The sequence below is a fragment of the Biomphalaria glabrata genome, chromosome 6 (genome assembly GCF_947242115.1).
Source record: "Biomphalaria glabrata chromosome 6, xgBioGlab47.1, whole genome shotgun sequence".
NCBI lineage: Eukaryota > Metazoa > Mollusca > Gastropoda > Planorbidae > Biomphalaria > Biomphalaria glabrata.
This window is the reverse complement of record NC_074716.1, coordinates 17626480-17639800: the sequence shown is the minus strand read 5'-3', so window position 1 is coordinate 17639800 and position 13321 is coordinate 17626480. Positions and strand designations below refer to the sequence as shown.

General features: G+C 36.4%; 1 protein-coding gene across 4 annotated transcripts in view; it reads left to right on the top strand.

Annotated features, from left to right (window-relative positions):
- LOC106051588 (synaptotagmin-6-like) overlaps window positions 1-12240 on the top strand; it is a 95622-nt gene extending 83382 nt beyond the window's left edge. For all 4 annotated transcript variants that reach the window (XM_056033494.1, XM_056033492.1, XM_056033493.1 and 1 more), the window contains exons 5-6: window positions 3625-3796; window positions 6312-12240. In XM_056033494.1, the coding sequence (XP_055889469.1) occupies window positions 3625-3796; window positions 6312-6534 (395 nt within the window). In that variant the 3' untranslated portion in view covers window positions 6535-12240. The remainder of the gene's footprint in view (window positions 1-3624; window positions 3797-6311) is intronic.
- Window positions 12241-13321: the final 1081 nt, after the last annotated feature.

Genomic DNA, 13321 nt, shown 5'->3' with positions numbered 1-13321 from the left:
ACGTGTGAAAGTTAAGTGGTTTACGCGATATAAAACTATTTAAAAAATTAATACTAGAATATTCTACGGTTTTTTGTTGTAAAGTTTTTTTACCGTGTGAATTTATCCTGTACGAATTGAAAATATTATTTTACTCTCTAAACGCAAATTAAAGATTTCATCGTGACATTTTTGGACCTATTCTAGACATATTCTAGACATTTGCCTGTTCATCAGGTCTCTTTCACATAGCATCTAAATATCAATCCTAGATCTGTCAGTAACAATTTTATGTCATTGATATCAGAAATTAGTCCTCCTGGCGTCTCAATTCACCATTTCTTCTAGTTGGAAGTTCGCAGGTAAGTTTCCAATGAAATGAAGACTGTCAGACGAGCATGTCACTTTGTATTGAGCTTGATGGGACGTTCTCCTTGTGTTGAGCGGGCCTGTTCTGAGCGGGCCGGTTCTGAGCGGGTCGGTTCTGAGCGGGCCTGTTCTGATCACACAAAAGAGCTATGGAACTTTAGTTGTAAGAAATAAGACCGCTCTGAATCACATTGACATATTTTCGTCAAACTTACATTTCGAAGCGGTTTGCGCGCTGGACTGTCTTTCGGATTTATCGAAGGTCCCGGATTCAAACCCTGCCCGCTTCCATCCCCCGTCATCATGCAGGACGTTTGGATTAGGAAGTAAACTATCTTCAACTCTGAAGGAACATCCGAAACATGTAAAACATTTGACAAAATGTCTTTTGCGACCCCCCCCCCCTTTTCCATTAGAAAGCTTCTATTTTGATGAGTGCTTTTTAAAGTCTGGTAGGTGAACATTCGGAATATAGTCTGGTGGTCTCTGTCAACAAACGTTCTCCACCTATCCAGGACCTGACGACTAAGAAGCAAAAGCATGTTTCACACTAGAAACAGCAGTAGGAATGTGTAACTTTATACAAGTAAACAAAGATAGTCTATTAAACATGTCTTGAGAGTAAATATGTCGTCATATAATAGCGCATGGGATTTTTCATTTGTTTGACACAGAAACAATCGTCTAGATATCTATAGTTTAAGATTTCTTTCAGTAATTAAGTTGTATTAAGTCTTTATTACGTATTTATAGGTGATGTGTGTCACGAGATGTCCAACAAAGTCCCTCTAGTGACGCCACTGTAAGCCACTGTTCTATCTACATTACTTTAATAAACATGTAACTATCAGCTACCGTTAATTTATCTGTATCACCTTCACCTTTCCCATAGTATGCTGGGCCGTTTGGGCACATCGACCGTAGTTCTCCATTCCCCTGTCTTGTACCTTGGATAGCGCCTCTTTCAACGGCAGGCCTGTTTATTCTTTGTCTTCCCATCGCTTTCTTTGTCTGCCTGTTCTTCTTTTTTCCCGGTACTGTTCCCTGATGGAGGGTCTTTGCGAGCACTGAAAACCTTGTTATATGACCATAGAGTTTTATTTCGCGTTTTTTTTTTACAGTAATTAGCAGGTCGGTTAAGATAGATAAAATAAAACACTAATGATAATGAACATGCTAATGTAAAACGCAGTTATACATGATTTACGATCTAATTAATTGCTTTCAAGAGCATCCAGGAAAATGTTATATTTTAGAGCATTCCCTGTAATTACCAACAGTTGTGTAGACTGTAATTATATAAGGTATTTAAATCAGGTTATAAAAATGGTGTACATCTATATCCTGAAAAATAAAGGTTTGCATGATTTATTTTCAAAAATTAGAGTTTGCTTTTACATTCAGAAAACATAAATAGATGTTGCACTTACTTTGGGCACGCTACATGCGATGGAGAAATCAGTATTTCTAGAGTGGGTTTTAGTTTTTAGGAACTTAACGACAGAGACGGAGAGACAAACAGCACAAACACAATAGGCACTTGTATCTACGAATGTTAACATTGTTACGCTAGGTCGTAGACGCGGTGTGTGTGTGAGAGAGAGAGAGAAAGCTCTACATATATAGCTGTTCCTTCATGCTCGAAGATACATTTCTCATTTGCTATGAACTCAAAAATGTGAAAAGTCCAAGTCCAATCAGCCCTTTAAAAAGCCGGCCACACACGTGACATGGGTCACTTGGGTCCACTGCAGATAAGCCTGCTTCTTCTCTCAGCCTTTAGTTAGCTCTGCACTCTTTCACTCTCCTTGCCCCGTATCGTGAGACTCCCATACTCACAGCTTCACACCATGGGTAGCGATCGAGAGTTAATGTTTTTCAGCAGTGAATGTTAAAATCAAACTAGGTGAAGGAGCTCTAAAGGGTGTCATTATAGTCTTGTATTGACCTGTCCCCTCCCCTTTTGACAGCTCCACCTCAAGAAGTCGTTTTTATGCACACAGCTCCACCTCAAGAAGTCGTTTTTATGCACACAGCTCCACCTCAAGAAGTCGTTTTCCTGCACACAGCGCCACCTGAAGAAGTCTTTTGGGAAGACGATTGTCTAGCCTACAGACTACATGTCCCAGACTTTAAAATTGGAATCCTTTTGTTTTTGTTGCGGCTTGGATCCTGTTCTTATGTTACAACTGTAGGCTTTCAACGTCTGATAGGTGGTCAATCCAGTTGACCTGTTGACATTTTCTTAGCGTAGGTGGAAGTTTTTTAGCTTTTTGATGTGGCGGGAAAATAAGGTCCAGGACTCATGCATATAAGGATGAAGGGAGGATTACAGCACTGTAGACTTTCAGTTTTGTGGATATGCTGAGTCCTCTCAGTTGCCACACTTGTCCTTGCCTTTAAATGTGCCTAAAGCAGCACTGGCACGTCCAACAAGGTCTACCTCATCAAGTAATATACTGTCTCATGTCTAATATACAGTCTCATCTCTATTATATTGTCTCATCTCTAATATATTGTCTCATCTCTAATATACTGTCTCATCTCTAATATATTGTCTCATCTCTAATATATTGTCACATGTCTAATATACTGTCTCCTCTCTAATATACTGTCTCATCTCTGATATATTGTCTCATGTCTAATATACTGTCTCATCTCTAATATATTGTCTCATCTCTAATATATTGTCTCATCTCTAATATACTGTCTCATCTCTAATATATTGTCACATCTATAATATACTTTCTCATATCTAATATACTGTCTCATCTCTAATATACTGTCTCATGTCTAATATACTGTCTTATCTCTAATATATTGTCTCATCTCTAATATACTGTCTCCTCTCTAATATATTGTCTTTTCTCTAATATACTGTCTCCTCTCTAATATATTGTCTCCTCTCTAATATACTGTCTCATCCCATATATATTGTCTCCTCTCTAATATATTGTCTTTTCTCTAATATATTGTCTCCTTTCTAATATACTGTCTCATCTCTAATATTCTGTCTCATCTCTAATATATTGTCTTTTCTCTAATATATTGTCTCCTCTCTAATATATTGTCTTTTCTCTAATATATTGTCTCCTCTCTAATATACTGTCTCATCTCTAATATGTCTCCTCTCTAATATATTGTCTTTTCTCTAATATATTGTCTCCTCTTTAATATACTGTCTCATCTCTAATATATTGTCTCATCTCTAATATACTGACTCCTCTCTAATATATTGTCTTATCTCTACTATATTGTTCTGTCACGTGTTTACAGACCCGTACGTGAAAGTCTGTCTGATGTGTCAAGGACGGCGCATCAAGAAAAGGAAGACCTCTGTCCAGCGGAACACCTTAAATCCAGTATTTAACGAGGCCCTGGTCTTTGATGTCCCTCAGGAAAGTGTAGAGGACGTTTACTTGGTCGTGAAACTGGTGGACTATGATAGGTCAGTACATCACGTGTGTCTATGATAGGTCAGTACATCAAGTGTGACTATGATAGGTCAGTACATCAAGTGTGACTATGATAGGTCAGTACATCAAGTGTGACTATGATAGGTCAGTACATCAAGTGTGTCTATGATAGGTCAGTACATCACGTGTGTCTATGATAGGTCAGTACATCAAGTGTGACTATGATAGGTCAGTACATCAAGTGTGACTATGATAGGTCAGTACATCAAGTGTGTCTATGATAGGTCAGTACATCACGTGTGACTATGATAGGTCAGTACATCAAGTGTGTCTTGGTCGTAGGTCTTTTAGTGAAAGTCAGTCTCATTCGTGAAATCTTAAGTTCATCGATGAAATAAATGAATCCTTATTAAATGTGTTTATTCATCAAGAATCCAACTTTGAAAAAGTATACATATGTCATATATGTGTGTGGTAGTTAACATTCATTTATTTTTTAATGAGACATAATTCAATTTTATAATTTTTAGGTGATGGAATATATGCATAGAAATATTACTTTACAAATACAATGATTTTATTAAACAAATAGAAACCATTTAAATATTGAATACACATTGTACAGTAAGCAATTTATGCTTTAAAATAGAATACAGCAATCTGCTACATATTAGTTCATTCTATCATATTAAACAATATTTAAGGACATAATGCGGAAAATATGGGATGACAAAGCTGGCCCAAAGAATGGACCCAATCTTAAAATGGTCCCACTTCTTAAGAAAAGAAAACTCTCAGACAATGTTAAAACTATAGAAGCCCAAAGCACAAAGAAAGGTCCGTCTAAAGAAAAGCTGACTGGACACCGTGAAAGAATAAAGCGGCCTCTCCTTTGATAGTCTGCTAAGAACAGCTCCTGACCGGAAAGAGCTGGGGGATTCAGTTAGCCAAACTGTCAGAGCACCAGGCACTTCGAAAGTCTTGGGGCAGACAAGAGATACGAGACACTTGGAAATCAAGCCAAAGTTGAACTGAATTTATCCATTACAGTACAAATTAATGAATGCGACAAAATGTGTATCTGTGTGTGTGTGTGTGATTTCTGTGCATTAAATTCGGAAGTAGACACACCGTTTTATCAGCTCTCTTACTCTTCAAGTTTTGAAATGCCGCTATGTGAATGTCTGAAATGAACTTTTAAGCTAAAGGAATCCAATGAGTTAAATGATGTCTTAAATGAACTTTTAAGCTAAAGGAATCCATTGAGTTACATGATGTCTTAAATGAACTTTTAAGCTAAAGGAATCCAATGAGTTAAATGATGTCTTAAATGAACTTTTAAGCTAAAGGAATCCAATGAGTTAAATGATGTCTTAAATGAACTTTTAAGCTTAAGGAATCCAATGAGTTAAATGATGTCTTAAATTAACTTTTAAGCTTAAGGAATCCAATGAGTTAAATGATGTCTTAAATGAACTTTTAAGCTAAAGGAATCCAATGCGTTAAATGATGTCTTAAATGAACTTTTAAGCTAAAGGAATCCAATGAGTTAAATGATGTCTTAAATGAGCTTTTAAGCTAAAGGAATCCAATGCGTTAAATGATGTCTTAAATGAACTTTTAAGCTAAAGGAATCCAATGAGTTAAATGATGTCTTAAATGAACTTTTAAGCTAAAGGAATCCAATGCGTTAAATGATGTCTTAAATGAGCTTTTAAGCTAAAGGAATCCAATGAGTTAAATGATGTCTTAAATGAACTTTTAAGCTAAAGGAATCCAATGAGTTAAATGATGTCTTAAATGAACTTTTAAGCTAAAGGAATCCAATGCATTAAATGATGTCTTAAATGAACTTTTAAGCTAAAGGAATCCAATGAGTTAAATGATGTCTTAAATGAACTTTTAAGCTAAAGGAATCCAATGCGTTAAATGATGTCTTAAATGAACTTTTAAGCTAAAGGAATCCAATGCGTTAAATGATGTCTTAAATGAACTTTTAAGCTAAAGGAATCCAATGAGTTAAATGATGTCTTAAATGAACTTTTAAGCTAAAGGAATCCAATGCGTTAAATGATGTCTTAAATGAACTTTTAAGCTAAAGGAATCCAATGAGTTAAATGATGTCTTAAATGAACTTTTAAGCTAAAGGAATCCAATGAGTTAAATGATGTCTTAAATGAACTTTTAAGCTAAAGGAATCCAATGAGTTAAATGATGTCTTAAATGAACTTTTAAGCTAAAGGAATCCAATGCGTTAAATGATGTCTTAAATGAACTTTTAAGCTAAAGGAATCCAATGAGTTAAATGATGTCTTAAATGAACTTTTAAGCTAAAGGAATCCAATGAGTTAAATGATGTCTTAAATGAACTTTTAAGCTTAAGGAATCCAATGAGTTAAATGATGTCTTAAATGAACTTTTAAGCTAAAGGAATCCAATGAGTTAAATGATGTCTGAAATGAACTTTTAAGCTAAAGGAATCCAATGAGTCAAATGATGTCTTAAATGAACTTTGTGTGCTCTATGAACACTTCTGCCTTCTTTCAGAATCGGCAGTGATGAGCTGATGGGGTGTGTGGCGTTGGGACCCAAGATGAACGGTCAAGGCCGCGAGCACTGGTATGAGATGCTGGAAAGCCCCAGGAAGCCCGTCGCCCAGTGGTACTCCCTCATGGAACATGTCACCCTTCCCAGTAGCAACAACGGAAAATGCTGCCTCAGACAGCGCCAATCAACGGAGGAGTCCAAGAACAGTGATGGCGCTTTGTAAAAAGTGTGGCCCCCATGTTGAGTTCAAGGTCATGCTAAACCAAATATGATAAAAATGACCCCCAAAGGTCACTAATTGTCAAGGTCAAAAGGTCGCTATTTTGACTTGTGCGGTTCGGTCCAACAGAATCTCGACTTTACTGCTTCCATCTTTAATGGCGGCTGACGCGAGTCAGACGACCACGACAGCAGACGACTGCTAATTGCTGTCACTTGTGTGCTTCTTTGACTTCACAAGTGTGAGAGAATGTCTCTGAAAACCCAGAACGTCTTGATATACTAAACAACATACCTGATGTATTTTGGTCAAGAAGATTTCGTTACCCCAAAAATTGGGTCAAATGAAATCTTTTTTGGGGTGCTTGTTTCCTTTTTTTAAATGTGATTTGTATCTTCTGTCATTTGACGTTGAATGTTCATTCGCAAAATGACATTTCAGGTAAATATTCTTACTTATCATTGTTGAAATCAAATAAGAACTAGATAAGGTTAAAAAAGACACTTATAATTTTTATTCACAAATGTACACATTTCATATAAATATATATAGAATTTGGACATATATATATATATATATATATATATATTATTCATTAATATACACATTTCATATAAATTAATTAAAAAAAAAAACTTTGGTATATTGCAAAACCCTCAAACAAAAAAAAATAATTATGTCATAATATTTGGGAAATAGGAAGATTTATACAATTTTTGTTGTTTATATAAATATATTTTTTTACTATAATATTTTGGCTCTTACTACTTCCCAAGAAGTTTTAATTTTGTTAGTGACAATCTCATTAAATGTGTCAAAGATGTTACGATAATGAATTCAAGTAAACTTAAATGAGAATATTTCATCTGTCCAAGAAACAAGAGGGACAACTACAGTTTTAGAGAGAGAAGAAATGTACACTTTATTGAAAGGGTTATGTACATACAGTCTGACACCTGGCTTCAGATTGGATATTAGGGGTGAAGTATGTCTTGCTGATAGGATTGAAGGCTCTGTATTGAAGTAATACAAAGATAAGTATTCGACAAGTACATTTCAATGTTATGTCCACTCCTAAAGTTTTCAGATGCTACGAAATTAAGAATAGGTCAACAATCTATTAGCTGGGGTCAGTTACCTGATGCTTGTAATCTTCTTATATAAAATGTCACACCTATATCTTAATTGGTAAGTAATAGAATGTTTAGATCGGTGTCGCCTACACGCTAGTCAGGCACAGGCTTTCATTTCATTTCTGTCAGAACTGATAGAATTATAAAATAGAATGCTCCAGACATAGACCTAACAGTGATGTGAAGTATAATAGCAGTACTACTTCAAGCTGATCCAGAAAAGAAATGTGTATTTAAAATGTGAAATAGATTTTAAACAATTTAAAACAAAGTGATGTTGTTCAAACAGAGAAAACAAGAGATTTGTTGAACCTGTAGAGGGAGATAACTTGTAAGTAGGTTGTCTTTCATTATCTCTTATATTTAAAAGTGGCATGGAATGTCAACAAGTGTCCAGGAAATGTCAACATGGGCCGTTTTTCATTGTCATGAGTGCCAAAAAGTGTCCATTAAATGTCTACACAGGCCATTTTACATTGTCATTAATGTCAACAAGTGCAAATGACAATCTTTTTAATTTTCAATAACATTTTTTATAACGGACATTCAAGCCCGTGACAATGTCTAAACGTGTATTTGACAATCTCTCAGCTGCATACACATTTTTTATCATGTCAAATGACTATTTTTTTGATACGTGTCAATGTCAAAGACATACAAGACAACTCCTATTACATGTGTATCTCTCTACTTGGTCTTCCCTCTTTGGTACATTCTTCTTTCTCCCCCCTCCCGGTGTGTGTATTGACCACGGTCCTTCCCCCTTTCAATTGTTTTTTTCTGGTTCAGTTTTTTTTATTTCAATTCTTTCACGTCGTGCTGCCCAATGCCTGTATTGTTGTCAGTGTTACGGCGCTGTGCCCTTGTTACTATACAGCTACATCATCATCACCGATGAAGTTATATGTATGCATTGAGAAATACATTACACGCAACTTTACATACTCATAAATATTTTTATTTTATTACTATAAACTTTTAAAAAATTGTCAACTCCAAATAGATATAATTTAAAGAAAGGGAAATAAATGGGAAATGTTTTTAATTTGCAGAGTTATAGAACTTAATGGCTGCTAGAGTTTGTTGCAAACTATTTATTATAGTTCATTTTTCATTAGTAGTGCAAGTATTGCTATTTGGATTCTCTCTGAAGTACTTACTGAGTTCAAATATTTAGTCTTGAAACTGTTAATTGTAGAGATGTAAATGTCTATTCTGAGTCTGTATAGTTTGTACTGTTCAGTAAATAGGTTGCATGTTTCTGTACGCGTCAAATTACTAACGAGTACTTGGTTACAGACTTGTAGACGAATAATACAACTCCACAAATAGAGTGAACAACCAGCAGGCATTTGAAGTTTAATTTAAGTCTAGTCTCAGTCACTATCACGTACGATGTTACCTCTATGAAAGCCTAGCCTCAACTGTCCGTTTTATCTCGCTAAGCTACAGTCTCGCTTTGGAGACTATGTCGTTATAATTTCATTCACTATCAGTCACCTAAAGTGTGTCTCTACATAATGAATTTAAAGGAAACATTCAAACATTAGAGAATGTTGACCATATCAATCAAAACTGCATACTTAAAGACTCGAACAAGACACTGGCCCCAAAACAAATACAATAGGGAGAGCTGACTGATATCTGAAATATAGGACTAGCTGTCTGGGCCCTCCACATAAGATTATAACTCAGAAGGGTTGGGCAGGCTAAGATAGTTCATTACTCAGAGGGGTTAGTCAGGCTGACATAGTTCATTACTCAGAAGGGTTGGGCAGGCTGAGATAGTTCATTACTCAGAAGTGTTGGGCAGGTTGTGATAGTTCATTAGAGGGGTTAGGCAGGCTGAGATAGTTCATTACTCAAAGGGGTTGGGCAGGCTGAGATAGTTCATTACTCAAAGGGGTTGAGCAGGCTGAGATAGTTCATTACTCAGACTGGTTGGGCTGGCTGAGATAGTTCATTACTCAAAGGGGTTGGGCAGGCTGAGAAAGTTCATTACTCAGAGGGGTTGGGCTGGTTGAGATAGTTCATTACTCAAAGGGGTTGGGCAGGCTGAGATAGTTCATTACTCAAAGGGGTTGGGCTGGCTGAGATAGTTCATTACTCAGACTGGTTGGGCTGGCTGAGATAGTTCATTACTCAGAGGGGTTGGGCTGGCTGAGATAGTTCATTACTCAGACTGGTTGAGCTGGCTGAGATAGTTCATTACTCAGAGGGGTTGGGCTGGCTGAGATAGTTCATTACTCAGACTGGTTGGGCTGGCTGAGATAGTTCATTACTCAGAGGGGTTGGGCTGGCTGAGATAGTTCATTACTCAGACTGGTTGGGCTGGCTGCGATAGTTCATTACTCAGAGGGGTTGGGCTGGCTGAGATAGTTCATTACTCAGACTGGTTGGGCTGGCTGAGATAGTTCATTACTCAGAGGGGTTGGGCTGGCTGAGATAGTTCATTACTCAGACTGGTTGGGCTGGCTGCGATAGTTCATTACTCAGAGGGGTTGGGCTGGCTGAGATAGTTCATTACTCAGACTGGTTGGGCTGGCTGAGATAGTTCATTACTCAGAGGGGTTAGGCTGGCCGAGATAGTTCATTACCCTGAAGTGTTGGGCAGGCTGGGATAGTTTGGACACACTGATGGAAGAATTGAGATCCCCTGAAGAAACTTTTCCTGGACAAACTGAAGCATTGTATAGACATGCCTCTCTATAAGTAGTTACGGGGGGGGGGGGCTTGTAATAGAGATAAGAGTTGAACTGAAGCTGTAGGAAAGAGGACTATCTCTACCATTGGGAGCATCAACCAAATTTGTTTTCGTATTTTTCCGAATAGATAAAAAAAATCAAGCTTTTAGGTGTAGCATTATAATATTCATAAATTTAAAAGTAGACAGATCTTAAATATAGACCTGCAGAAGGTTAATACCCAGAGAAGCTGTGGCTACAACACTTTCATGGCCTCTTCTACAAACTTCCCTAACCCTAGAGAATCCAAACACTATGTTGTAAAGAATACAGAAACACCATTTGTAATGTTCAGTCACCTTAACCAACATAAAATTATAAATAAACGCGATTATGTCCCTCATGTCAATATCATAAAGACCAACTTGAACTAAGCTAACAAGTTCCAAGACCCTAGAGTCCTCTTGTCCTGCTGTTACTTTGTATGTGTGTGTGTGTGTGTGAGAGAGAGAGAGAGAGAGAGAGAGCGAATGCTTTTTACAGAGTTTTAATGTTGTTTTAACAGCCCCCCCCCCTTTTTTTTTAAACATTCATTTTTTTTTTAAATCTAAAATATATCTTCTTCTTATCTTATGTAATAGAGACGTTACTTCAAAAAAGAAGATGATTACGTCCTACGCGTCATGCATTTAGTCATGCATATTAACCAATGACTTCAATTCTGCCAATGACAGAATTTAACAGAACTTAAATGCCGTTTAAGTTGTACATACTTTAAAAAGCACCTTTCTCGATGGCATTTTGACCATCATTTGAATGTTACATTCGCTTGTAATTATATCTTTCGTTATTGTAATACCATTTTTTTTGTTACTAATTAAACGCCATGTTGCCAAATGTGTGTGTGTGTGTATTTCATTAAGTCGATATAATTGTCAGACAAATTTGTTACTAAATATTGAGAACATAGAAACATATTTACAGACACAGAGAGAGAGAGAGAGAGAGAGAGTGTGTACACAACACATCTCTAATGTTCTACCCGCGCTGTTTTCAAACATTTCTTCTTCTTTCACTCTCTGTTTCACTATTTGTTTTCGTATTTCTAATATTTTAAAATGTTATTATTGTGATTATAATTGTGATATTTTACAAGTTTTTACTAAAAAAAAAAACAAAATGGGTGTGCTGCCCTCTGAGTTGTGATCGTTTGAATATTTGGGTTCACCATTTGTGCTAAATATGTCGTCTGTGTTCAAACTCAAATCATTTACATTTTTGTTGAGTGTTATTTTCTGAAAGATAAATTGTGTATCATTGTTTTTAACTACATTTTTATTATATTATATTATATTATATTATATTATATTATATTTGCTATTACCAAATATCACAAAGATTTTCAATACAGACGCTCACTCTGTAATTCACAAAAAGATCGATGGGGAATTTTCATATATTGATCAGAAACATTCCTTTTTTTTTTACATTTTTGTTCATCTTCCTTTTAATTTTTTTTAGTTCCAACTAGAATGACACATTAGGATTCTGGCCAGGAATCAATTTTTTTAAAAATATAAATAAAGCTGATGTTTAGAATCAAAGTTCTGATAAAGTTCTGCCTACTCATCAAAAGTTCAGACACATAAAATCAGCTAGGAGACTCTTGGAACAATTCTGTGCATATTTTTTTTTTCAATATTTTTTATCTATCGTGTTGTCTCCCAGACCCAAGTTTGCTGTCAATATACTGGCACCAGTGTGTCTCGTGATGCCGTGTGTTCAGTAGACATACTTGGAGTGCCACCAATTCTTGATTTGAAAATACTTTTGTATTTATCTAAATATCTATTCATATATCTAATACATTCTTATTTTATTGAGCAAATACCTAGACTATTAGAGTTATTCTTTATATGTTTCATTTCTTAACTTTAAATTATCTACGTCGACGTTTGCTCAGGCAAACTGGTCATTTCTAATGGGGGTATTTTATCTCTCTTATGGTATTATTGAATGGCTAGTCATCTCTCTTGGGGTATTATTGAATGGCTAGTCATCTCTCTTGGGGTATTATTGAATGGCTAGTCATCTCTCTTGGGGTATTATTGAATGGCTAGTCATCTCTCATGAGTTATTATTGAATGACTTGTGATTTTTTATGGGGTATTGTTTCGGTAAGCTTGGTATTGTCTGAAGTGGTAATGGCAATCAACACTCCACTATCAATAAAATTCTTTCAATGGCATGCGTTTCAAAAAGCCTCTGACACCAGACCAAGTCCTGGCCTTCACGTGTGGGCTCAGATTTTGGGTCAGGCAAAACTGTTATCACTATCAGAAGGGGAAATGACGAGTAACTAGCGCCTAAACATAAAACAGTAAGCTTTAGGTAGATAGGACTCTTCATCAGAGGCGTAGTAAGGGGGCACGATGCCCAGGGTGCTACCCTTAAGGGGGCGCCTATATATGTTCATGGCCAATAGAAGAGGGAGGCGCAAATAAAGTACCTTGCCGGAGCGCACGTTTTGCTCACTACACCTCTGCTCGTCAGTCTTGACTGGCCACCCACCTAGGAGAAAGAAAACTGCAAATTTCCAACTCTGCTGCCTTGCAGCTCTACCCAAACAGAGGAAAGACTTCAGGAGTCAAGTATGAGGAAAAATTAAGATCCGGCGACCATTGGGAATCTTCCAGCACACTGTACTCGATGACGTCAAACTGTATCGACACATGCCTTTCCTTTAGGCTTGAGATGTGTGACCTCTCACCATATGGCATCATCCATAGTCGTGACTGCAGGAACCAGGAGGCCATTGTTATCTCTCGTGAGGAAACGTGATCTGCAGACAGATATTAAAATACATTTTTATCTTTAATGTGTAGTGCTATTAGTAATATTACTGCTAATAATAATAATTAATTAATAAATAGTTCTATATTTAATTGTTTTTTTTTTAATAGTCCTCTTAAA